This window comes from Carassius carassius, chromosome 36 (genome assembly GCF_963082965.1).
Source record: "Carassius carassius chromosome 36, fCarCar2.1, whole genome shotgun sequence".
Classification (NCBI taxonomy): Eukaryota; Metazoa; Chordata; class Actinopteri; order Cypriniformes; family Cyprinidae; genus Carassius; species Carassius carassius.
This window is the reverse complement of record NC_081790.1, coordinates 11,946,003-11,972,468: the sequence shown is the minus strand read 5'-3', so window position 1 is coordinate 11,972,468 and position 26,466 is coordinate 11,946,003. Positions and strand designations below refer to the sequence as shown.

Sequence of the window (26,466 nt, the reverse complement as noted above, 5' to 3'; positions counted from 1 at the left end):
AGCCATTGGTCACCACCCATTTGATTATAAAGAACAGAGCAGCTTGGACATTCTGCTGAATATTTCCTTATGTGTTTGGAAAGACAAAGTTTGGACAGGGCTAATGCATTTTTCATGGATCCCTTCCCTTCCTTGGATCTAATCATTAAATGTGTTTGTTTCTTCTGAGAGATGATTGATAAATTTCAATTTATTCAGGACTGTAATGGATTGAAAAAGCAAAAGCAAGTATTTCACGATAACCTAAATCTACTGTAAATCTACGGTAGCATCGCCAGCCTGAAATGTTCCTTCTTCCTTCCTGCTGTAGGAGTTGCTCAGCTTACATTAGGTAGGAGCGTCTCCCTCTCTCTGGCTTGGTTGTCCGGTTCTCAGTGGTTCATGAAACGTGTGCCTCCATTTCAAGCACTCTCATCTTGTCTCTGGCCCTCAAGTCTCTCTAAGTGCTCTCTATTCTAACGGTGTCGGCCCCTCATCATCGTGTGGTCATGATGTTTCCTTTCCTTTACTGACAGTAACGTGTGTTTGTGGATCCATCATTGACAGGACTGCATCCGAAATTTACTTTGTGTTCTCAGTTTGTTCTAAGGGTGTTTCTTCAATCATGGGCACTTTTATATTTTTATACTTCATTTTAATACTTAATTTTTAATTCAATTAAATTCAGTTCAATTCCAGTTTATTTGTATAGCGCTTTTGACGATGCAATTCATTGCAAAGCAGCTTTACAGAAAATGTACATTTCTAAATTATATTTAGTTATAATGTGGTGACTATCTCAAGTTGATGTCCATATGGCAAAAGTGTAAGGTAAATATTAAGTTTACAGTTAGTTAATGTCATGTAATCAAACAGACAGTGAACACTATTAATAGCAATGATTATATGTTCCAATGCTAGTTACTACAGGATGCCAATCCCGTGGCAGAAACAGAGAAGGAAATAGAGAAAAATTTGCATAGCGGCTGATAAGCAAAAGATTGTTAATGTGCATTTGATTATATGTAACTGAAATACAAGGCTATGAGATACATTATGTGAACGCTTGGCTAAAGAGATGTGTCTTTAATCTAGATTTAAACAGAGAGAGATTGTGTCTGAACCCCCGAACATTTTCAGGAAGGCTATTCCAGAGTTTGGGAGCCAAATGCGAAAAATCTCTACCTCCTTTAGTGGGCATTTATATCCTAGGAACTACCAAAAGTCCAGCGTTTTGCGATCTTAGGGAGCTTGATGGATTATAGCATGATAGAAGACAAGTTGGGTATGCAGGAGCTAAACCATTTAGGAATGGAATTTAGGAATGCTGGTTTGTAACATGGGAAATATGATTTTAAAAAGACAAGTTGCTGTCTAATATAACACTCAAATTTTTTGACTGTATGGAAGTAACAGTACATCCATCTAGTTGCACATTTTAATCTACTAGATTCTGTGTACTGTCTTTTTTGTCCAATAAGTTATAATTCTGCATTACCCAAATTTAATAGGAGAAAATTATCGTTTACATTTTTAACACACCCTTTTAGCTTAGATAATTTAGAAGTTATATATAGATATATATGAAATATATAGTTGAACATCTTCATCATAACGATGGAATTCTATGGATAATTGGAATTTAATACTTAATACTTAAGTTTATATTTATTATGTTTACACAGAGAGAGAGAGAGAGAGAGAGAGAAAGAGAGTTATTTTTCTTTTTTCATATTTTGAGACATGGGTAAAAAACATGGGTATTTGAAAACTATCAAAAATAAATAATGAAGACAACAAAAAATAATATATGTGTTTGTATTAATATAAATATCAACTGATGGGACATAATAGTGCCTGTAGTTAAGAAACACCCGAAGTTGAGGTTCTCTTTATATGGGAGTCACACTGGGAGTGGATAATTTTAGTAATTGACTAATGATGATTATTTGACTCAGCAGAGGGCTCCAAAATGAACTGTCACAGTGGCTGTTTTACTCATCTCTGAACACCTGTGATTAAGCCCTTACAATAACACCAAACTATCTCTCCCATGCAGATTAAGTGTGATCTTCTCTGCACTACCAGGCATGCCCCCTTCAGTAACCAATGCCATGCAATCTTATCGAGTATCTTGATTTCTTCATGTTTTCCATTGGCTCTTTGTGTGTATGACTTCATTGCTTGGACTTGGTGAATGAGTGGAGGTTCTTGTATGTGCTCGAACAGGAATGATGGTGGATTATAAATGATGAAATAATTTCAAAGCCTTTTTTTCCTTTCTATTAATCCTCATTTTCCTGCAAACCTCCTACATCAGTGTCTCTGACATATTTGGTGCTGTATGTAGGTGATGAACTTCTCGGGATGGATGGGGCTCGCTATTTGAAGCTGGATGACCTGAAAGACCAGGATGATGATTTTCTGTCCCCCAAGAAAACCCTGAGAGACTTTGAGAGCGGGATGGGCATGACGTAGGTCACAAGAGCACAATGCAACAAATTTGTCCATTGGCAAAGATTATATTAAAGTTAGATTACAAATATCTCCTTCATTCTCTCCAGACCTTACTCACCCGCAATTCCCAGAATTCCATGTGTGTCACCTGAAACTGTCATGTTGGACCAGGTATTGTTCTTTTTCGCTTTATGTGATGAAATAAGAAATGTCCCTTACGAATTAATCCAGGTCTGCTGGTTTTTAGCTTGTCACCTTTTTTAAGTTCTTGACTGCAAGGCCCCTCATTGTCCACAACACTGTTCAAAGGATCCCTGTTTTAATATATGATCACTCCTAGATCCTGTAAAATAAATTAAATAAAATGTGAATTATAATTAAATTTCAGAATTCCTGAGGTTTTAAGACCTGCATGTTCTTGATGGTTGCTACTCTTTTTAACAAATGAATTTATGTAACTTTTCCAGTCATTTGTGGCTTACTGTTATGGATTAAGGATAATTACTTTTTTTAAGCGTATGTATGTATATATATATATATATATATATATATAACCACAATTTCTACCTGATACAGCATTTTAGAGCTTTGTATAACAAAAAAATACCCATGATGTGTTATTAATAATTGTTTTTTCTTTTTTTTATATATAATTTAATGTTTAATTCATTTGCATGGCATCCCCAGATCTATAAGTCACTTTTAGAATGAAGCTTCCTCATATATTCAGGATTTTTAAGAACCTGGTTGTTGAGTGGGTGAATTAAAATAAGAAATATTGGAATTTTTAGTTGTTTGATCATTTGAATGCTTGTTTTGACTCATTTGAAGTCATTTTGAGCCCCATTTGAACATTTGATTTGTTTGTCAAGATCCCCTAGTGTACTCCAGCCTGTTAGACCACCTTTTCCAAGCTTGTTAGGAACGCTAGACCATCTTGGCAAAGTTGGAAGGAGTTTGAGTTAGTTGACCTGTGACCTGTTTTTCCAAGCAGAGTTGTCTCTTTCTCTCTCTTAGTCTCATAAAGCTATCATTGTACCTTTGTTTGTGTGTGTGTCTTTGTGTCGGTGTGATCTGTGCTACTCCTGTGTGTCTGCAGCACACACCTGTCCCTTTGCCAAAGGAGTATGACGAGGACTCTCTAATCCCCAGTAGTCCAGCCACAGAGACCTCAGACAACGTTAGCCCAGTGGCCAGCCCCATCCACACTGGGTCAGTGCACATATTTCACATTCAGCTTAAACAACCCTTGCTAATGGCTTCTCACCGCTTTTATCTCCGTATTTATCTGTTGGTCATAAATGCTTATTTTTATACCTGTCTTCACTGTCATCAAGTGTCTAGGAAGTCGATTCTTTTGAAGATGTTTTTGCTTTATACTGGGCTTCTGGCTGTTTTGAAAAGTCACTGTACCCGGTTCGCTGACTGGCTGGTTGTTTGACAGGTTTCTGGTTAGCTTCATGGTGGATGCGAGAGGCGGGTCCATGCGTGGCAGCAGGCATAACGGTCTGCGTGTGATCATCCCGCCGCGCACCTGCGCCGCCCCCACACGCATCACCTGCCGTCTGGTCAAACCGCAGAAACTCAGCACCCCACCTCCACTCGTGGAGGGAGAGGGACTCGCCTCTCGTATTATCTCTCTAGGGCCTTCCAGTATGCAGTTTCTGGGGTAAGGGTCCATGTGTGTGTGTGTATAATAAGGATGGCATATGCTTTAACGATTCTGGTTCTGCTATTTTGGTTCCTTAATGATTCAATTAATACATAACACTGCCAAAAATATATTCTTAGTTTCTTTCTTACCTAGTATTTCTGACTTGTTTACTAGTGCAAATATCTAAACACTCAAGATACATCAAAATAAAGTGGGTTTATAACTAATAACCAATGCTTCTGTGACTTTCCATCATCTCCTTCAGGCCAGTCATAGTGGAGATCCCTCATTTTGCATCCTTGAGCCGAGGTGATCGAGAACTAGTGGTTCTCCGAAGCGAGAATGGCTCTGTATGGAAAGAGCATCGGAACCGCTATGGCGATGATGTTCTTGAGACCATCCTTAATGGAATGGATGAAGGTAGTCTTAAGTTTCACTGACAGGAATTCCCATAAGCCTTTTATAGGTTTATTTTCTCTTCCAGTTATGTAGCAGACAAATTACATATCACTTTAAACTGCACCAACAATTTCTGTAGGACTGACCTTATGACCTTTTATTCTCTTGGTGCTTACATCAGATCTGGAAAGTCAGGAGGAGCTGGAGAAGAAAAGAATCCGCCGCATCATCTCCACAGACTTCCCTCTCTACTTCGCTGTGGTGTCACGTATCCAGCAGGAGAGCGATCTTATAGGTCCAGAGGGAGGTCAGCTGGCAAGTAAGCTGGTGCCCCAGGTTCAGGCCATTTTCCCTGACACTGCGGTCACTAAGAGGGTCCGACTTGGCCTACAGGTGAGTTTTCAGGAGATTCCATTTTGTAGAGAATGAGAGTGAAGCAATATCAGCATACAATACTGAATTTATGATTCATACAGAATACATGATAACAGCCCCATAAGCCCATTCAAACTGAACTTGTAATCAGCACTCGTGAGGTGATTGAGTGATACTTCAAAAAATATATATAATAATAATAACACCTTTGTTAATAAAATGTATGATTATGTATTGCAAGAGAAAATGTTCATTTAAAATTCTGTAAGCATTGTCATAAAAATAAAACATACAAATTATATAATGATCAATTATTATTATTATTTATAATTATATATTAAGAAAAATATATAATATTTCAAAGTTGCTGCATAAATTCATCAGAGAATGCCTGAAAATGAATTCAGCATTAAATGATTCATGAACCTTTTTTGACTTAATTTTTCTTTACCCAGGCCCAGCCAATCCCTGATGAGCTGCTGACTCGGCAATTAGGAAACCAGGCCACATTCAGTCCCGTTGTGACAGTAGAGCCTCGTCGACGCAAATTCCACCGACCAATCGGGCTGCGTATCCCTTTGCCTCCATCCTGGAGGGAGAGTCCACGTAATGCTGGAGAAGGAGACACTAATAGCCTCCGCCTCCTCTGTAGTGTTATTGGTACGGTCCGGCCCTTATCTATTTAAAAAAAAAAAAACATTGTCTGAAATTGATATTTATGTTTTGGAGAAAGGCAGATTGTCTCGAACGCCAGTCTTTTTCAGCCTCAGCCAGATTTGATATTGCTGCCCTGCCAAGTTGCTTGGAAAAGGCTGAAACAGACTGGTGTCCTGCCTAGAGAGGGACACTGGGATAAAGATAGACTCAGCAAGTTCATTCCAGATGGTGTTGGTTAAAAAAAAAAAAGGGTTTTATAAAAAGCTGTAAACCTTCTGCAGGTGGCACTGCTCCTGCTCAGTGGGAAGACATCACTGGCACTACCAAACTCATGTATTCCCACAACTGTGCCAACTTCACCACCAATGTATCCGCAAGGTGAGACACAAAAGCACGAAAGAATAGAGCACCCAGGGGCAAATTTACTAAACAACTGCACTATTTTGTGCATTGCATGTATTTCAGCACAGAACTATGCATATTATTTACTACATGAAATAAGTTTTAACCAGTCACTATATGTGATGAAACAGCACTAGATCATAAATGTTGTACTACTGTACATATATTGCACTGTATTCACAAATCTCAGCAGGTTTGTTTTTGTTTTTGTTTAGTATTTTTCTTTTAGTTTGAGTTTTTTGTTTGTTTTTTTGTTTTGTTTCGTTTGGGATTTTTACGTTTTTTTTGTTTTTGTTTTTTTACTATTGGCTTTGTTTTTTGTTTTTTACTATGTTTAAAAATAGGCAGTTCATTTTAGTTTTGCTTAATTGTGTTTATTTTTTTATGAATTGTTTAATTTTTCTTTTGTTGTTCGTATCCACTTTTTAAGCATAATTTTGTTTTGTTTGTGTTTTTTTTTTTGTTTTACTTTATTATTATTATTTTTCACCATGTTTAAAAATAGACAGTGCATTTTATTTTGGTTTTATTGTGTTGTTTTTTGTTTTATTTATTTATTGTTTCATTTTTGTTTCGTTTTCTTGTTTGTATCCACTTTCTAATCATAATTGCAGCATAAATTCAATAAATTATGAAGCCTTTATTACAACTTAACCAGTGTGTCCAAGTAAAAAAGCCATCATTCTTGCTCAATCCTCCTCTCAGGTTCATGGTAGCCACCACTGCAACCCATAGACCTGTCACACATTTATATAAATATGAATTTACAGGTAAACATTGTCTCTTGTGACCCTATTTTCTGATGTCTATTGTATGTGCATCTGTCCTCAGGTTCTGGCTGGCAGACTGTCCACGAACGGCGGAGGCCGTGACCTTCGCCAACCTGCTGTACCGTGAGCTGATGTCAGTTCCGTACATGGCCAAATTTGTGGTATTTGCTAAGATGAACGATGCCAGAGAGGGCCGTCTGCGCTGTTACTGCATGACCGATGACAAAATAGACAAAACCCTTGAGCTGCATGAGAACTTCTCCGAAGTGGCCCGCAGCAGAGACATAGAGGTTAAGCTAACATCAAATCAAATCTATGCAGCTGTGTACACATGCGTGTGTGTGTCTACAAAAATAAAACTAACTCGCTGCATTAATGCTAAGTCTCTGACTCAGTCTGACTCACTGCTCTCCTTGTGTATCTCCTTCATTTTCCGCCCACAGGTGATGGAGGGGATGCCACTGCACTTAGAATGTTCCGGAAACCTGGTGCCTGTGAGGAAAGCCACCCAGCAGCCACGTAGCTTCAGTTTCCAAGCCTTCAGAGACAACCGGCTACCTGTCTCTGTAAAGGTCAGTTCCTCTGTCTTTCCTTTATTTATTTCTGTCCGTCTCTGAGTGTGTCTTAGGAAATATATGCTGAGATGTTCATGCCAACTTCCCTATATCAATAATTGCCTTTTTTCATTCAGCCTACACATATTTGTGTGTCATTAAATGTGTCATTCTTGTGTGTGTTAGCATTGTTAACCACTTTGTCTGATCATCTTTAGTTTTAGTTTCATGTACTCCAGTAAGGTTATCTAATGTCTTCAGTAGGGCTGCACATGTATTAAATAAAATCATCATAAAATCAAAATTGTAATATGGCTTAGTGTGACCCCAGAGCATCAGTAAGCGGTTCAGGATGTGGCTTGGTTTGCATTTTGCTCTGCAATTTCTTTATATCGTCCAATGTGAATACAAAGTGCTTCAGGTTTCCCATTTTTATGTTTTTACATGAATGTAATTTCAAACATTTTCCCACTACATTTTCAATTTATTGTGAAAATTTTATAATGTGACACTTGGTCACAGAAGAGTGGATAACAGTAAAAAATGATAAAATAAATCTTACAGAAAAAGGTTTTATACTATTTTACAATAAATTAGATTATTGTAATAGTCTAGATAATATTAATAAATATTATTAGAATAAACAGAAATATTATTATTATTATTATTAATAGAAAAAGACGAAGGATAATAGTTTATTATCTATAATAAGTTAATATGACAATCTAATAATGTAGAAAAATAAAATAAAAATCAGCAATAAGAGTTATTAAATCTTTATCAATTGCAGTTGGTATCACAATCGCAATATTTGTCAATATTGTTTGTCCACATGGTGCAGTCCTAGTCCTCAGTGTCTCTGATTTCCCCCAGTGCTGTCGTTCTCTCTCTCCATTTGTTTGTCTGTCATCGTGGCTTTCACTCCGCACCTCTCTCTCTGTGATCGGTCAGCCTCAGACGAGCTGCTCTGTGTTGTATTTTTGGCTCTAGCGGTTCACCTCGTTCACAATTGTTGTATTAGTCTCGTGAGCATGCCCTTTCACCTTCTAGCCTGCCTGCCAGTCTATCTGCCTGCCTGTCTGTATGTCTGTCTCACTGTCTCTCTCTCTCTCTCTCACGGTCACACTCTTACTGTCTGATCTCACAGACGGCCAGGTAAAAGTGAAGGTAAATCTCTCTCTGTCTCTCGCCTGCCTATGGACTGCCTCCATCCCCTTCCCCACCTCCCGCCAACCTGTATGAGTCACAGCCGAGCAGCTGCTCTGTCTAACACTCTTTAATCTTTATTTCTCTACCTCTCTCTCTCTTCTTTCACTCCCCTTATGCATCCTCCCTCTCTCTTTTGTTCTCATTTGACTCTTCGCCTTGTTTTCACCCCTCTGTTCTCCTCCCTCCATCTATTCCTCCCTCCCTCTCCATTTCCCCTGGCTCATCAGGTGAGAGACGCCAATAAGGAAGCCACCGGGTTCCTGTCCTTCCTGCGCAAGTCTACTAAGTACGAGGACACGCAGCATGTGCTGTGCAACCTCAACATCACCATGCCTCCCTGCACCAAGGTGCCGTCACTGTTCATTTCCTTTTTGATCAGTAACACCTGCACTTGTTCTCATGAACTCTTTTCAGACAAAACTGGTTTGCACGTCTGTGTTTTTGTCACTCAGCCTCGGTCAAAATTTCAGAGGAAATTCCCTATTGATTTTTGGGCTGAATCCAACTTGGGAGACCTCTGAGAATTCTAATCCCTTGTGTATTTTTCCAAACGAATCCACGAGCTTGACTAACTTTAATCTTATGGTGCACAATCATTAGGAAATGTAGACCTTTCGTCAAGTTTCTTGGTAAAGAGCTGTTGTTGGTTAAAGGACTAACTTAAATCACATTCAACGTGAAAACTAAACTTAAATATTGTAATAAAATAAAAATAAAAAATTACATTAAAAAAATAATATAAATGAATAGTTAAATTTTTGGTCACTGAAGAGGTCTGAGTTTGTTTCTTAAGATGACTCAAGTGTGAACACTCTTAAATATTAGCACTTAAATATTAATACAGTTGAGCGTGGGCAAGACTTGACTTAATTTGGTGACAAAAGGCATTGCTTTACTGGTTTTTGAAAGCTGAGAGCAGATTGTCATTTAAATGAATGAATAAAAAAATATAGATTTTGTATATATAAATAAATGTTAATTGGGGATAATACATAAAAAAAATGTTTGGGAACCTAATCCTGTCTAAATAAATAAATAATGTATTTATTCATTCATTCATTTATTTCCTCAAATTATTATTATAGCTCATAATGGAGTTAGTGACCGTACAAGTTGTCTAAAGTGGACCATTTAACTCTAAGATTCAATTAAACTGCATAATGAAAGAAATTATAATTCTTCTTCAGGGCACATGGCTTCCAGGATGTGTCCAGAGAGATATCAAGATATTCCTTAAAGGTTATGGGTTCAGGCTGCAAAAATAATAGTCATTCTAAATTGTACTTAAATGGATTAAAATTAAATGAGAAGTTATTTTTGAGACTCCACATTAGATTTGTGCCTTAAAAAAAATATGCACAAAAAAAATCAAAAACCATGTGGTGTGTTCCAGCATTTATCCTGATTTCATCCCATTTCCCCCCAATTTTTTTTAAATATACAGTATCTTGTAATCATACTCATTTTAGAAAAAGGAGAAATGCAAATAAAAGGATTCAGGTGGTGTTTCAGATAATATTGTAAAATTGTCTCCAGATTCTCTTTCTGTGTATTATAACACCTTCAAGCTATTTTTATACATGAGCACTTTACCTTGATGGAAACTTACATGCTCAGATAAATACTGTATGAAAGACAAAACTGCAGCACTGTATTTACTGTATTTTTGTCTTAGGTGGTGGGTAGCGATGAGCGGCGGAGAACGTTGACCCCTCTCGCCCTGAGGGAGAGGTACATCGCCCTGAACGAGTCTGGCCTGGGTAAGACATAGCGGCACCATGATGCGTCCCCTCAGCTGTGGAGGAGGGGGGCCTCTGAATGCTGTGCCCATATCCTTGCTTCTATACCTGCCCACTCTCTCATGCATGGCTGTGATTGGGCATTGGATCCTGAGCACTGCTCTCTTTTATGAGGGTGATGCTGGGATTGTGCTCAGAGGGGTCTCTACCTACCCAAACAATTCCTTATGTTTACTGATTGAATGAGCAGTAATGTAGCGCATGGTGCTGGTTTGATTCCAGCATAAATACTTTAGCATGGCAAGCTCCAGCTTTGAGAATGAGCTTTAAAGAAAAAAGGACTGCTAAAAACTGCCTGTTTAGAGGTGTTGACATTGGGGGAGTGATAATAGAAAGGGTCCAGGAGGTTCGAATCAGCTTTGCCATCCAAAACACGGCGTATCTTCATTGTTCTTGAAGCAGATGCAGAAGCAGCCAACTAATGTATGTAGAGCACAGATTTTGACCAGGTCTTGGTAAGTGATGACCAATGTTATCATTTCATTCGCCAGTTGTAACTAATATGGGTCATATTATTTTATGGGAATTTTTACAAGGTGTTTTAGCATGTAGTTAATTTCATAAACAGTTATAAACAGTTGAAAACGATAGATTTCTAGAGGAGGCTGTTTTCATTATGTTATTCGGATCTTTATTGACAACATCTTTACTGAACATGTTCATTATTCATATACTGTATATATTTATATATATATATATATATATATATCTTGCGTTTTTCAGTGAAAGCCACAGTGAAATATATATGATCCACTAGCATAGCTGGGTATGTTATTGAAGTGGTTCATCATTGGACTGTCTGTGGGAACAGTGATATATTTTGTCTTTGATTCAGCCGCTGTGAATGCCATAGAGAGAACCGAGCTAAAGATCACAGTAATAGCAGAACAGCTGGGACTGAGCTGGACCGGTAAGAGCTTTACTTCTTGTGTCTCTATTCATTATTTTTCCCTTAACTCACATTCTATAAGTGGTTTTGTCTTTTTTTGTTTATAGAGCTGGCGAGGGAGCTGCAGTTCAGTGTGGATGACATTAACCGGATCAGAGTGGAGAATCCCAACTCTCTCCTGGACCAGAGTTCAGCTCTGCTCAACCTGTGGGTCAGCCGAGAGGGCAAGAAGGCCAAGAGTGAGGGTCAATAATTAACACATACAACATTATACATCAGGATTATTATCATAAACCAAGATAAAAATCTATTGATTTAAAAGCCCTGAGCTGAAATAAAATAATAAATGGAAGGTGATCATTGAACTAAAACAAAGCTAAACTAAAAAAGTGGACCAAAGGATGAAAAGAACAATTTATTCATCACTGTTAATGTTAGACAATAAAAACACAGCTGTTCATTTTAATGATGTATTAGTAAATGTTGAAATGAACATTTAGTAAACAATAAATGCGTTCAAAGTATTTTTCATTGTTAGTATTAAAGGGTTAGTTCACCCAAAAATGAAAATTCGGTCAATTATTACTCACCCTCATGTCGTTCCAAACACATAAGATCTTCGTTCATCTTCTAAACACAAATTAAGATATTTTTGATAAAATCTGAGAGCTCTCTGACCCTCCGTAGACAGCAATGTTCCCAGCTCCAGAAACGTAATGGACATTGATAAAATACTCCATGTGACATCAGTGGTTCAACCGTAATTTTACGAAGCTACGAGAATTCTTTTTTAGCTACCCTATTCCGCCATTTTCTAGAGTTCCCCAGAAAGTAGTCAACGTAAATCAAAATTGTTTATGTTCAACATGCGCGCACTGTCTACTAAACGTAAACAATGCTGTGTTGTTTCTGTTGTTTCAATGTTCTGGGGTACTCTCCAAAATTGTGGAATTCAAAGTGTTCCAAAATAAACCCTTTCAATATCCAAAGTGCAAACAGAATTTTATAGACAGAGTTATAGACAGCTACACCTATTATAGCCTGCACACTAATAACAACCTAGTTATTGTATGTAGCCTATTTTGCGTGCATCATGGAGTCGCTCTCAAAACATGGGGTATTGTTTTGGCTGCGTGTGCGATTTACTTTCGGTTTTGATTTAACGATCGCACGAACGCTCGTTTGTCAGACGCTCTGCGAGGAATCATCCTTTAATGTTTCTTATGCCAGTGAGGGTCTTTTTTGTTTAGGTTGAAGTAAATTTTAAATAATAAAAAACAAAACTCTGGCCAATCAGGGGCCCCTAGGCTGCAGCCTAGGCAAGCCCGTGTGTTAATCCATGCCTGACAGTAACTAATTTTACTCTTTGTAACTATTTCCTTGTATTTGTATACTCCTCCATCATCACATCTTTAGTGGAGAACCTTTATGGAGCTTTGAAGAACATTGACCGGGCAGATATTGTGAAGTCTCTGGAGGCTCAGGCTCCGCAGGTGCTTCCCGAGGCGGTGGAGGAAGGAGCCTGCAGACTGGCTGATTGTGACTCCACTCTGCTTTCCCCTAGTGTCGTCAACGGTAAGAACAGTCTGCAGCTTGGACTGATTTTGTAATCCTCTGGACTTCTATCAGTGAACTGACATTAGACACCAAGTAAACCAAGGCTTAGGTGTTTGAAGCTGCATGGGTTTGCCACTAATTGCATACTATATCTAGTCTCCCAAAATCCTGAGCATGAAATTTAGGTTGAAAGAACATATGAGGGACTTTAGGATTTAATGATAATGGGTTTTTTTTTTTAGTTTTTCAAACTTTTTCAGTGATTGATCAGACATGCCATGGCATTGCCACCATTTCCCGCCTTTTCCATTCATTACTAAACAAACCTCTCAGTAGCGACAAATTGTCATGTGGTGGCATTACTTGACATAGGCCTATATAAGATTTCAAGTATCCTTGAATGCAAAAGGTACTCCAAAGGTATTATAAATGGTAATATAGCAAATACATATTATAAATAATTATGGTAAAATGCAAAGGGAAATATATATGTATATCACATATATATATACATATATATAATTATGATCAAATGCAGTTGGAAAATAATATATTAAGGGAAAATGAAATTGGGAATTTATTTTTTTAATATTTATATATTTATGGAGTGAAGCATGTAAAATTGACACAGTATAGAGCAGTGGTGCGAGTAAATTCTGAGAGTGAAAATTTAGTAGTTATGCTCCAGAAAACAATACAAATGTGCTTTGGGGTACCGAAGTGTATTTTATGCTAGTGAGGAACAGATAGGAGTATGCAGGCTCGTATAGATGAGTATTTCTAGAGAAGACAACAGGCCTCCATACTTGTGTCTGCACCTCTCCGTCTCTCTTTTCCTCCTTCTCTCTTTCTCTAAACATGTCATCTGCAGCCCAGCCGCCCTACTCTTCCTCCTCACAGCTCTCCTCTTCGACCTCCGACCTCATAATGACCTCCTCTGGGCCTCCTCTTTTCCTGTCATTCGTTTTGTTTTGTAGTTCCCATTTTTTGTGGGAGCTGTGCTGTGTCTGTATGCATGCGCATGCTGCTTGACGTGCTCTTTTTTGTTGTTTCTGGAAAAAATTTACTTGTGAGGCCTTTAAGTAAAAAGAGGCCTTTGTTTATGTGTCTCTATAACAAACTTGTATAGGCATGGCATGCTTTCAACTTATGGGTTTCTCCCTGTGTATATGCACTGATTGTTTTTCTGAGTGGCGGTGAATTCCTGAATTTCAGTAGCTTCAGTAACTCTTCCTATTATCTTTGGTGAATATATTAACAATTTTGTATCAGGCTGTTTACATAATGCTCTGGAAAATGGATCTGTGACCGTATCGTGTTGCAGAAGCATTTTTGGAACGTTATGTGTCAACTGATTTATTGCTGTTGGTGTGTTTCAAGCGTGTTTGTGTGCCACGCATTGATCGTGTGACACCATTATCAACCGCAGAGCTCTGTGTTGTTGCTGATGTCTTGGACTGTATTCACAAACATGAAAATTGTGTAGCTATTAACGACCCCTTCTGGCTAAAACTGGAATCTATCACATACATAACATTTCACATTTTTAGAACCTTTACTTTTCTGAGATAATTACTTTCTCCTGGCTGAAAGAGACCAAAATGGCTGCATAAAACAATTCAGATACAACATTCGCATAAAATTATCACATGATATAAAATGTGAATGCAGTCCTAATCTGTGTGTGTGTGTGTGTGTGTGTGTGTGTGGGAAGAAATATCTAACCTTCCTGTCAGGCCATATAAGATAATCAGACCACTCAGATGTTGTGTGTTATATCAAGATGCTTCAGAGCCATAATTTTGTGTTGTGTGTGCTGTGTTGTGTGTAATGTGTTTGAGTGTTTACATTTATTTGCATGCGTACCTGTGTGTGTGAGTGTGTGTCTGTTTTTGTGTGAGTGAGTTTTTAGATTTATATGTCTTCATATGTGGCTTTTGTAAATAAGAGTGAATTAGGTTTTTACACATTTCCCCCATGTTGTGGTGCTTATTTGTATTGGAGTGACAGTAGATTTATTGTGTCGTGTGTGTGTGTGTGTCTGACTCACATGTGTGTATTCTCATTACTGGGGGCACAGTGAAGGTCTCCACTAATTCATCGCTGTAAATCATCCTCATTCTCTTCTGCAATATTTCTTCATTTCTTCTTATCATTATCATTCCAATACAACAGTAATACATCATCCATCCAACCATGAAACCATCCATGCATTCATCCACCCACATATACAGCTACAACATTTGCTCAAATGGTGACAGTTGTTTGATAAATTAGTAAAATTCATAATAGCATGATGCTAGTGCTACAACAAAACTACTGACAAGCTTTAGTTGTTGTTTTGTGTCATTAGGCAAGTCTGTCCATATTATTATGATCTAAATTAGTTAAACATACTGAATATGAATAGTAAAACACTTTTGGTTATGCATTGCATTATATCATATATTTTCAGTTAATGCATTTCCATATTTTGTTTAAATGCTTACATTGCAAAGCTAAAAATAATATTTATTGAAGTACAGTCATATGCATTAAATAAACTTTAGCTTCTTAGAAAAGCTTTGGTTGCTTTAAGCATATTAGTATTCTATTTATTGTTGATGCATATTTATTTTTTTAGTTTTTTAGTTTCTCAAAAAATAATCTGAAATCAATAATTAGTGGACACCCTGCAGTAGAGCTGTGGACTCCCAGACTCCAGCAATATAATATCAAAATAATAAAATAACCATGATTGATGATTATATTTCACTTTATTTTTTTATATTTTTAAAAATATGTATTATATTTGTGTTGTCTCTGTAAGAATGAAGTACATAAAAAACTGCAAAGAAGGGTTGCAGAGTTGGTCCATGTTATACCTTAAGAACCAGAATTCCTGTTTAAAGCTCTAGTGTTTTTTTATTAATCATGCATTCTATTGCACACATTTCATGCAAATACAAGTCAGTTATGTATATTGCAATTCCATGCTATTCAACTTGAACAGTCCCAGGAATGTGTGGCCCTACATTATGATCATACACACAAGAGAAAACCATTGTTGCATACTCATTAATGTGGATGTACTGTGTGGTCATGTACACAACATTCATACATATATGAGAAAAGAAAGAGCTGACATGAGCCAATTTTGAATCTGAGCTTAATATTGTGTATGTGGGTGGGGGAAGTTACGGTAAAGGAATATTCTGGGTTTTCAACATATTGAACATAATCATTTAAACCTGTCCCTCATTGTCCCCTGGCATGTGTAAATGAACATTTCAGTAACAGCATACTTTGCAAATTTTAAACTGTTTTGTTTTTGTATCTAATGAAAAAACATTTACGTCATCATGAAATGAAAAGTCAACTGATTTTTAAATGCATGTTATTTATCTAATTTTGATTTTAGTTGCTACATCCGTTACATTGCAACTTTAAATTATGTTTTATTATTGTTTCTGTGAGTAGTTCACTACATTAATATGCAATTATCATTGTAAACACTGAATAATTGCAAATTGTAGCTTTTGGCACTTTAAGCCCACGATATACTCACACCAAGTTCTTTTTTGTTCTTTGCTTAAGCTTAAAAAGAATACCTGGGCAGTGGTACAGTATAACGTTAAGACACATCCCAACCATATTTGTCCTTTTTTTAATGCTAAATTAAATGCCACAAGTTTGGGCAGTGTTTAGATAGCATTAAATACAGCTCTATAAACAATAGATTTCTTTTGTTTCATTGTCAGTTGCAATTTCAACTTTGCTTTCTACTATTAAGTAGCTCTCCAGTTTGTATATTGGGGTCTTTAGTTTTGCATTTCTCTTTTGCTCTGCTCCAACAATCAATTTTCAAGCATGATACACTGTGTGTCATGACTGTTAATTCTTTTTAAAATGTATTTATACTGCCTCCATGCATTTAAGCCTCATTGTAAATGCAAATTTTGTTTAAAAAACCCTCAGGTTGAAAAAACCCAGAATATTACTTAAAAAGTTACTTTGAAAGTGGATTGCTTGTTGTGAGTGAACCCAATCTCTCTCTGCAGAATGAACTTTCTGTGGCCCAGTTATTATGCTGCTTTGAGTTAAAGCACCTCTGTTCACTTATATATCGATAGACTATGACTGCACCCAGAGCACTGTGTTCTGCATGACCTTTCTGAGAGGGTCAAGACTCCCCACGTACCCCCACTGTTTCTGTGTGGTGTTAGCGTTGCCTTTCTTGTCTGGCCATTCCTCAGGTTACGGGCTGGTGCAGGAGGAGCTGCTCTCTCCCGCTTCTATGCAGTACAGCCTGCCCTCTCCGCTGGGCGTCGAGCCCTATTGGCAGGAGGTGTCGAGTCTGGAGTGCGCACCCATCGCCACCACTGAGGAGGACACTATGATGGAGATGTCAGACGTGCAGGTGTGGCCGGCGGGGGTCAGTCCGTCCCTGGTGACCGTGGAAGACTCGTCTCTGGATGGCAGTAGCCGTGCGGATGACTCGGAGGCTAACACGTTAAGCCTGCCATGCAGCAGTTTGGGGAGGCCCAGCAGCGGAGCCAGCGGGGCAAGTGGCTCCATCATGGAGCTGGAGGAAGAGGAGGAGGAAGAGGAGATTGAGGAAGATGACATACAGCACGAGCCAGTGTCGGCAAGTATAGAAAAGGCATGGGCCAGTGGCGCCGTCCCAAAGGCCAACTATAACGGGCAGGCTGGAGGTCAGAGGTCGGAGGGCAAGAGGACAGAGGTAGCAGCGGCGGCCGGCAGCAGTTTGACTGGTGTAGCTAGAGGAGGAGGAAAGGGTGGAAAAGGGGCAAGTTCAGAGGAAAAGTTTTCTGTTCTTACAGGGCAACAGCTCTACGCTCAGTTGTGCGAGAGAACCGGACTGACCCGAGCCCTTGAACACAACGGGGACAGGTACGGATTGCGTTCCCATGTTATAGTTTGGTGTGAACTTCGCTATTTTCGCAGAATTAGAACCACTATTAAAAATTTGAACAGTCCTTTGGACAGACAACTTTACACCGTGTTTGTCCATCCCTCCTTCACAGGCTCAGCGGTGGTGCCTTCCCGCCTTACTCGCAGGAGAAAGACTCCCTCCACAGCTGGTCCCAACCCAAAGCAAGGCAGACTATGGAGGCCACGATGTCATCGTCCCCGGACCACAATCAGTCTCGTGTAGCGGAAGAGGCCCTACTTACACCGGTATGTGATACAGGCCATTCGGAGGTCCTGCGGGGGCGTCTGCTGGGCACTCAGCCCTTTGATAAAGGGCTGGGCTTCTCCCATCAGGAGGGGGAATTACGGGCATGGGACCAGGACAGACGGAAGGCACAGGTGTGTCCCCTGGGCCTGTCCAGTCTGAGAAAAGAACATGATTTTAGGCACAGTCTTGACTTCAATTAATTTGTAATGATAGTTAATACAGCTATTATTCCCTGCTTGCAGAAAGATGATCCAGTAGATCTGTCCAGCGATCATCTACATGAAGAGCAGTTTACTGATGAGCATGGGAATGTTGTGAGCAAGGTAGGGCACCTGGTTCCTTTTAGGTATATAGAAGTTTCAAACTGATATATATACATACATACATACATACATATATATATATATATATATATATATATATATATATATACACACAGTATCTGGCTCCCCATTTTAAGATTATCATCAGTTATGATGGGTAATATAGTTTCTGTTTTCTAACATTTCATATATATTATTTTAATAATTGTTTAACTGATTCCTAATTATTATTATTTTTTTTTGCTGTTTGCTATTATTAAATTACATTTGTTCTATATAAACTGTACAAATGTTAGGATTTGTAGTATGTTTTTGAAATATGTTTTTATGCACCCTCATGTCGTTCCGTACCCGTAAAACTTTTGGTCATCTTCGGAACACAAATAAGGATATTTGTTTACTGAACTACCATGTTCGAGGACCAGAAAGGTAGTAAATATTGTTAAAATAGTCTATGTGAGATCAGTGGTACAACCGTAATTTTATGAAGCTATGAGAAAACAGTTTTTTTGCAAAGAAAACTAAAATAAGGACTTAATTCATCAATGTCTTCTCTTTTGTGTCAGTCTTACACGCGTGTGCAAAGAGAAAACCACGACGCATGGGTGTGGTGCTGCTGATGCAGAAGTTAGCATTCTAATGTAGAACGTCCATGTCTTAGTTCATCTTTTGTATATTCTGGTTTAAACAAGTAAGGCTGGGCAAAAATTGCGAGTCATGCTCTGTGTCAAAATCTTCAGACATGTTTACAAAGACTGTTTTATGCTATAGCATGTTTCTTTCTCTGCTTGTAAACAAGGTGCAGTGCATCCGTGTTCTACATAAGAACGCAGGCTCCTGTTTCAACAAGATCACTTTTTGTGAATACTTTTACATAATATCGTTATTTGTGTTACCGAAGATGAACGAAGGTCTAACGGGTTTGGAAATCCATACAATGGAGGGTGAATAATTAATAACAGACCCTTTAAGTTCATTCAGACTCAGAACATAGACTTATTTTGTGCAGGGAATATTTGTTTAGTGAATCAAACTAATGAAATTACCACTAGTTAACAACTATGCCACTATGCCTCCTGCTTTTTCTCCAGTTGGGCATGGATGTGAAAAGGGATGTCCAGACCGTGAAGCACTCCAGTCTACGGAGAGTAAAGCACTGAAACAAACAAACTGTCCTGAAGGTACGGCCCAGAACGGGTTAAATGATTAGAGTATTACATAAGAACAACTTTAAATCCATGGGGAAGGCTAGCTTTGCTAAATTCGAGTGATTCGTCCATCGGTTTGATGTTTTAGTGACTTTGCTTCAGACAATGTCTCTTTGAAGGAGCTATTTGTTCATGAAGGATTGCTCTTCCAGGGTCGAACATCCACTGCCAAATCATCTTTCACCTAAGCACGACTGGGAGATAGGACGAGACATGGAGCGATAATGGAAAAAAAAAAAAACATGCAGCGAAAGAGAAACACATCACGCCAAATCCTACCATGGAGCGCCACAGAAAACGACAAGGAGATGGAGTTCTCTACCTGTAGTTTTGTAACATTTTTAACAGAAGAAAAAAGAAACATACAACTAGCATAGGGCATGAACTTTTTATACAAATGTGAAGAAAACCACCAAAAAAAAGCAACAAAAGTGCTTCCTGTCAACTGTAAATGCATGACTGACTGCTGGTGCATGACCTATGAGCTGTCATTATCTAAAAACTGAAGGGGTACAAGGTAAAGGGCCATTCCAGGACTGACAGTGGGGAGGGAAAAACCTTTGGACCTTGGATCTTTAAAAAAACGAGAGACTCTTGAAACAAAGGGTCTTGGGAACACAACAGCCCCAAAAAAGCAACAGTTCTTTATTTTGTCAAATTGATTGTCATTACACAGCAGCATAGTGGATGCTAAGCCCGTCACGTCATTTCCCACAGGCCCTTTATCCTGTTATTCAGTGTGATATATGCACTCTAATGCTATGTGAATGTGCGTCGGTGTGTGTCGGTATCTAACGCATGTGTACTCGCTTCTGGCTTGGTACTGAGCTTTTTTTCTGGATCGGTCAGATCTCATTTGGTGTTTTTGCCATGGGAATGACAACAAGCCACTGTGCTCTCCTGCTTGTGAGCGTCCTCCTTCGTTTATTTCCATTTTGTGAAGTGTATCTGTGTTCCTTTGAACTGTCAGCCACCTTTTACTTTTATATCTCTGGTATTGAATTTCAAGCCCCCCGTAAAAAAAAAAAAAAAGGAACTGATTTACTTGTTGCAGGTAGTGTAGCTTTGTACGTAACACCCAAAATAGCAACCTAAGGAGGGCATGTGCTTTCTCTGTCTGACAGTTCACAACTCTAACCTCTGACCTACTGACCATCTGTTCATCCACATTTGTAGCTCAGCTGCTCGACTAAAACCGCCATGTCGGACCGATTTCAGACAAATGTAGCATTGCATGCTGGTTAACACCGCTTTTTCATGCTGTTCTCTTGGGCCCGCATTCGGCCCGGATGTTTTAATTTATTTTCTATTTATTAATCAACCTGTGCTGGTGGGAGAAAAAAAAAAGCGATTGTAGCTGTGACATGTGGGGCTTGGGGACTATCTCTGAGTAACTGCCTTTGTAATGTTTGGGATTTCGGATGGAGTTACGCGACAAGGAAGCATCTTAAATTATTATTCTTTTTGTTTGTTTGTTTTTCATTTAGATGTACAGTTAATAATAGACCGATAAATATACAGACAGCACTGTGAAAGTCCACCTTAAAATTGACCCCTGAACTGTGAACTCACAACTGTCTGTCTCACTTTTTGGTTTCAAATGTTTCACTTTTACCAGTACCAACACACACCAACAAGGTTATATGGTAACTATAGGAAGCTTAAACTACTTCTATTGCAACTTCATTATTAATGTCATTTGCATGTGTTTTTCAGTTGTTATTACTTTTTTAACAACGAAAGAGCCCAAACATACACAAAACTCTTGAAGTATAGTCTACCAAAGCAATAATATCAAACGTGCTGCAACAGTTGGAATACTGCATCATTGTTGGTGTGTGTGCGTGTGTTTTTTCTGTCTACGAGCGCTTGTGTGTTCAGTATAAACTGTATTTACCCGACATTTTAGTAGCATTTGTAAGACATATACGATTTAAGAGATATAACAGCATGCATGAGTATCTCACACCGTATGCAATTACGTGATCTACATGCCAACTCGAGTTCACTGAACGGTAGCGGTTTCACGACAAGGTTTCTTTGAACGGCTGGCAAGCATAATGAAATCAAGTACGGTGCTCAGCATTTAATCACAGCACAGTAGCTTACATAGTCATAAGCACACCGTGATATACTGGCTCACACATTTGTGTAGTTAAAGTTGAGGGATGTCATTGAATGAAGGAGTGAGTGATTGAATAAATGAACTTATCCTCCAAACAAAACAAAATAAAAGAGATTTATGGAATGCATGGATAATTGGACGAATGACAATGATTGTAATTTCATATTTAAAAAAAACAAAAACAAAGTCTAATCAGATCCTAGTGTTTTTGTTGATTTCATGAAATGATGTGCTTTGTGAGAATGCACACGTCCCTTCACATTAAAACCCTCATGAGTTTTGCCTTCACTGTATATTGTTTTCTACAGTTCACTCAGGTTTATGTTGACAGATGATTTCTATTCCATTATTCTAGTTAATACACATGTAACAGTAAATCCTACATCCACTCAAAGGAGTATAAGGATTATCAGGGGTGTTGGGAAGTGACCTCAGCATGAAGGACATGGATACAAGTTCAATATCTTATCGCTGCTGTACTTGTTAACGGAGACAAAAAATTCCTGAAAACATAGGGGGGAAAGGAAGAGAATGTTTTTTAAATTAATTAATTAATTAATTTATTAATTAATTTATTAATTTATTTATTTATTATCTTTGTTTAAGGAACAAAAAGATTTAACATTGCAATCATTATGTATTAAAAAAGAATTTATGTACAATGTTGAACTGTTGCAAAAATAGACTCCACCTATACTCCTTTAGAATGGATTAATGACAATATAAACGCAATATCATATTACTCTGTACTAAGGAATGCAACTGCGCACATGCACAGAAAAATATGTTTTTAATAAAGAATATATGTATAAATATATGACAAACTATATTTAATTAGAATGCTATGCACCCTTATTAGAGTTGTTATGGATGTACTTTAAGTATATTAGTTAGAATCCAGTAATACATACATGCCCATGTCATGGGGAATGTAGAGGCTTTGTAGCTATTTGAACATGTTTTCATTTCCTTTTTATTTTTTATTATTATAGTAACGGAGACATGAAATACGAACATTGAATATGTATACAAGCCTTTTATTCAGATTCATTCTGATATGAAGATATGTATAGATCATTTACCCTGCACACCAGCTCAGATCATTTACAAAAATTAATAAAGAAAGATGTGACATATTGTGACACTGTGTGCGTGTGTAAGAGAATGTGACAAATATTACTGATTTTTGCATTTATAAATCTAGTAGGCTATTAACGTAAAAGAACGAATGAACGGAGACTACAGGATTGGTTCAGACTAGGAAAATCTTTAACTCCAACTTGTCACCATTGTGACAGAAAATCTTATGATGCTGACAAATTTATCATATTTTGCATATCCAGTATTAAACAGAATAGCCACGTGTACCTATACATAAGCCATTTTTTTCTGATGTTGCTGTCTAAAGTAAATGAATTAGGATCTTCAAATTTTTTTTTTTACAGAATGTGTGATAGTTAAAATATTGTTAAATAACTACTAAGTAACGTTTTATAATAATAATAATAATAATTGTGTTCAAATTTTTAAAGAAAATTTTTCAAAAAAATGTCTTACAAAGAACACTAAGATCATCTATAAGTAATTTCGGTGATGTTACCATGAAAGTACACAAATGGCAAGTAAAAGTTTTATTTATTTATTTATTTCATGAATCAGTCTACATCATAGACCGTATAAAAACGTCGGGGGAAAAACTACATTTCCCATCACGCCTTTGCAATACCGCCTCTTACCAGTGGGGTCGCCGCTGATTCAATTCTTCGTTTTAAATAGCCCTTTCCTGCTTGTGTTTTGTTGAGTGCGTGCTGTGTGCATGAGGGAGGGAGAGAGAAAACGTGGTCAAGGAGAAGGTTAGCCTTTTAGCTAGTTTGCGAGTGTGAATGTGTGAATGAAGTGTTATACAGGCTCAAATATCTAGTATTATTTATTTTTGTACGTAGTCAAGGTTGCCACAAACGGACAAGGTAAATAATTATAGAAAGTAACGTTAACTTGATACCGAACTGCAGCTAACGTATACATTTTTCCGGTTAAATTCGAGCTGAACTGTTTTATTCTTTTGCTCTAAGGTGCAGAGACTCTATTGATTAAAGCAACTGGCTGAATTTGTCATTGCAATAGTGTTGAAAATGTCCATGGGCAGTCAGAAGACCACCAGTCAGGCAATTCCGACCACCAGACGAGTCACAATCAACGATGCGGCCCATATGCCTCACGATTACTCTACGACCCCCGGAGGGACGCTTTTTAGCACGACTCCTGGAGGTAAATGTCACGAACCTGCAGTTGAATCATTTGGGGGCACTCGCAGCTGTCGCGGTGCATGCGTTGTTTTTGTTTTGACCGCGACATAGCGATGCATCTCCGCTCGCATTGTCTTTGTGCTTGACAGACCGCGGTGCGCGTGCTCATAACGCCCCAGCCTGCTCGTCTTGTATTGTTTGCCTTTTAGCTGCACCTGTAAAGGAGTCATAAATTCAGCAACGTTATCGTTACGAAGAGAAGAACATTGTTTTATTGACTCGACTGCAGTCGTCTTTATTTGTCTTGCTAAACAATGTTCTGCTGGTCTTCTCAGACGCTTGAATGGCAAAAATAATGTTGAATTATGCTTATAATGCAAGCGTAGGCATAGGAATTGGTTGATTTAAATATGAAGTTAAATAATTATACATTCAAAATAAAGAGGTTATTCCTTTACAGGCCATTTCGACGGTATAACTTTTTTTTGGAACATTTCATTTATGACACGACTTAAGATGAGATCATGGCCTTGAACGAGCTTCATATGTATTTTTGACGGTGTGGTGTTATAATGACCTAAATGAATTTTTTCCCTCTTTTTGAAGATGTATTTTAAGTTATTTTGTTAATAGCTGAGGAAAAATCTGGAACATGGAAAAATGAAAAATAGGAAGATTCTCTCACATCTGTTATAATTACTTCTATGTTTTATGTACATTGTGGACTTTTGTCCAATGACTAAATTTGTAAAGTCAACAAAAGAGGACTTGACGCCTCTCGAGGCATGTGACTGTTTGTTTCCCATTGTAAATGGCCACTTCTGCTTTTCTAGTGCATAAGGAAGACTATTCGTATTATTATAAGTATCAATCACTGTTTGTTTGTCTAGACTCTAGATCATGAGATAAGCCATGATGTAACACACATTAGTTGCCAGACAAAAATTTCCAAGAGCAATATATCATACTTAATTTTTATGCATAAACCAGTGGGTTGTGTTTATAGGTGTTTCAGGTTGTTTTCTGCACCGTAATGCACTGGTTAGCTTTTCCTCACTGAGTGAATGTAGTTCAAGGATGTTTGTGTGTGACTGTTCTCAGTAGGTTCAACAGGGCTGATAGGAGGAGAGCTGATAGTACAGTATGTTCTCACTACTTCATTTCAGCCTGTTGACTTGTGTTTTTTTTTTCTGATAAGGAAAACATGTAATGAAAATAGGGTGTTAAACACGGACACTTTACAAGGCTCAGCTTTTAATGATGCAAATGTTGTAAACTGCACAGTCATAGGAACATGTTTAAACATGTTTGGAAACTCATGTAACCCTCGATACTAACATGAGACTAGCTGAACACACCTGGCTGGCTTCCATGTTTTCACAGGCTTGTCGCTCAACTTTGCTCTTGTAGACTGTTGTTTCCTTCCCGTAATATGATCTTGATTTGATTACTAAATAACTATGTAGGCACCCGGATCATCTATGACCGAAAGTTCCTACTGGACTGTCGCAGCTCCCCTCTGGCCCGCACACCTCCCTGCTGCCTCCCTGACATTCCGGGGGTGACCAGTCCTCCTTCGGTCACCATGAAAAATGACAAGGCCATCCCCAAACAGACTGTCAATAATAACGGCATCAGCCCCCTGGCGGACAAGAGCGCAGGTAAATGTGCACTGAAGCTAAAATGTATTAACCGTGTAAAGCCTGATATATGACAATCACATTTTATAATAATATATAAATCTAATAATAACAGTAACATCTGTAGCCTGTAAATGTTTTTGAAATGGAACCGTTTAACTAAAAGGTTTTTGATCATATTGGTAACTCCAAGGACTTTGAAATTTGTGTATCAAATGTGTTGCAGTAGGCTTTATATATTTTTTTTCTGTAATTTCAAGGGGATGATGCCCAGTTTGAAATGGATATCTAACTACGATAGAGGACCTGCAACACGAAGGCGGCGATGACTGTAACAAGTATTACTGTGATTGATAACTGTTCCCAGAGGGGATAGATGCACAGAAGACTTCTCCTTCCATGTCATCTGTTTTTTTTTTATTTACCTGCTGTTTAAATGATGTTTTCCTTTCATGTACTGATGCTGTCGTTCGAGACACGCACAAAAGCCATTACTTTAGATTCTCAACATCAGCTAACATTGTTGTGCCTGAAAGAGTCACTATCTCGAATGTCAGACAGTGCATCCCAAGCACATCGATGCAGGGCCACTTCTGCCTAAAACATGGAGGACACCTCACAGGCCACCATGTGACATTGTTTGTTTGAAACAGAATTGTGTAGTTTTACAGAATGGTCAGTAGAGGGAGCAACAGTTCTCGTCTTACTGGTTTTCTTATCAAGAATGGTGTGAAGGAAAACCAGACCCCAACTCCTGGAAATTTAGCATTCAGTGAATTTGACCACTTTCCATTTGGCAGTGATACTTTTTGTAATGTAAAATCTAATTTCGGGTTATCCTAATGAGTGTGCTCACCTGAAGTGTCATTCAACATAATGTAAAATGCCTTTTTTTTTTAAGTTCTCTAAAACTGCCCGTTTGTATTTGAAGAGACATTCAAGCATAAAAAAAAGCCAATAAACACCAGAGAATTGACAAGTGTTTTCCTTATTCATCTGCTGTTGCTGATTTTCTCATTAAAAATAAAAATACATTTACTA

General features: G+C 38.1%; 2 protein-coding genes across 6 annotated transcripts in view; both read left to right on the top strand.

Annotated features, from left to right (window-relative positions):
* LOC132117150 (ankyrin-1-like) overlaps positions 1-19,632 on the top strand; it is a 73,951-nt gene extending 54,319 nt beyond the window's left edge. The window contains exons 25-45 of one of the 4 annotated variants that reach the window (XM_059526245.1): positions 311-331; positions 2,330-2,453; positions 2,544-2,607; positions 3,536-3,648; positions 3,881-4,105; positions 4,356-4,510; positions 4,671-4,882; positions 5,320-5,524; positions 5,803-5,899; positions 6,755-6,983; positions 7,137-7,265; positions 8,684-8,803; positions 10,132-10,216; positions 11,091-11,165; positions 11,252-11,383; positions 12,561-12,719; positions 17,525-17,594; positions 17,729-18,014; positions 18,126-18,206; positions 19,298-19,387; positions 19,567-19,632. In XM_059526245.1, coding sequence (XP_059382228.1) covers positions 311-331; positions 2,330-2,453; positions 2,544-2,607; positions 3,536-3,648; positions 3,881-4,105; positions 4,356-4,510; positions 4,671-4,882; positions 5,320-5,524; positions 5,803-5,899; positions 6,755-6,983; positions 7,137-7,265; positions 8,684-8,803; positions 10,132-10,216; positions 11,091-11,165; positions 11,252-11,383; positions 12,561-12,719; positions 17,525-17,594; positions 17,729-18,014; positions 18,126-18,206; positions 19,298-19,366 — 2,651 coding nt within the window. In that variant the 3' untranslated portion in view covers positions 19,367-19,387; positions 19,567-19,632. Of the gene's footprint in view, positions 1-310; positions 332-2,329; positions 2,454-2,543; positions 2,608-3,535; positions 3,649-3,880; positions 4,106-4,355; positions 4,511-4,670; positions 4,883-5,319; positions 5,525-5,802; positions 5,900-6,754; positions 6,984-7,136; positions 7,266-8,683; positions 8,804-10,131; positions 10,217-11,090; positions 11,166-11,251; positions 11,384-12,560; positions 12,720-16,936; positions 17,595-17,728; positions 18,015-18,125; positions 18,207-19,297; positions 19,388-19,566 lie in introns of all 4 variants that reach the window. The other 3 variants (XM_059526244.1, XM_059526242.1, XM_059526243.1) reach the window with 3 other exon arrangements.
* Positions 19,633-23,322: 3,690 nt separating this feature from the next.
* On the top strand, positions 23,323-26,404 carry LOC132117172 (eukaryotic translation initiation factor 4E-binding protein 2-like). 2 transcript variants are annotated; one of them, XM_059526270.1, is made up of 4 exons: positions 23,323-23,506; positions 23,664-23,807; positions 25,252-25,446; positions 25,686-26,404. In XM_059526270.1, the coding sequence occupies exons 2-4, from the start codon at positions 23,672-23,674 to the stop codon at positions 25,715-25,717; spliced, it is 363 nt and encodes a 120-aa protein (XP_059382253.1). In that variant the 5' UTR covers positions 23,323-23,506; positions 23,664-23,671; the 3' UTR covers positions 25,718-26,404. The 2 variants fall into 2 exon arrangements, with proteins under 2 accessions (XP_059382253.1, XP_059382252.1); XM_059526269.1 differs by having other exon boundaries at positions 23,329-23,506; positions 23,612-23,807.
* Positions 26,405-26,466: the final 62 nt, after the last annotated feature.

Excerpts from the sequence above, each read along its gene's own strand:
- LOC132117172 (XM_059526270.1), top strand. The coding sequence starts at position 23,672 with ATGTCCATGGGCAGTCAGAAGACCACCAGTCAGGCAATTCCGACCACC. Across the intron at positions 23,808-25,251 it reads TTTTAGCACGACTCCTGGAG|GCACCCGGATCATCTATGAC; the intron begins GTAAATGTCACG and ends ATAACTATGTAG. Across the intron at positions 25,447-25,685 it reads CCTGGCGGACAAGAGCGCAG|GGGATGATGCCCAGTTTGAA; the intron begins GTAAATGTGCAC and ends TGTAATTTCAAG.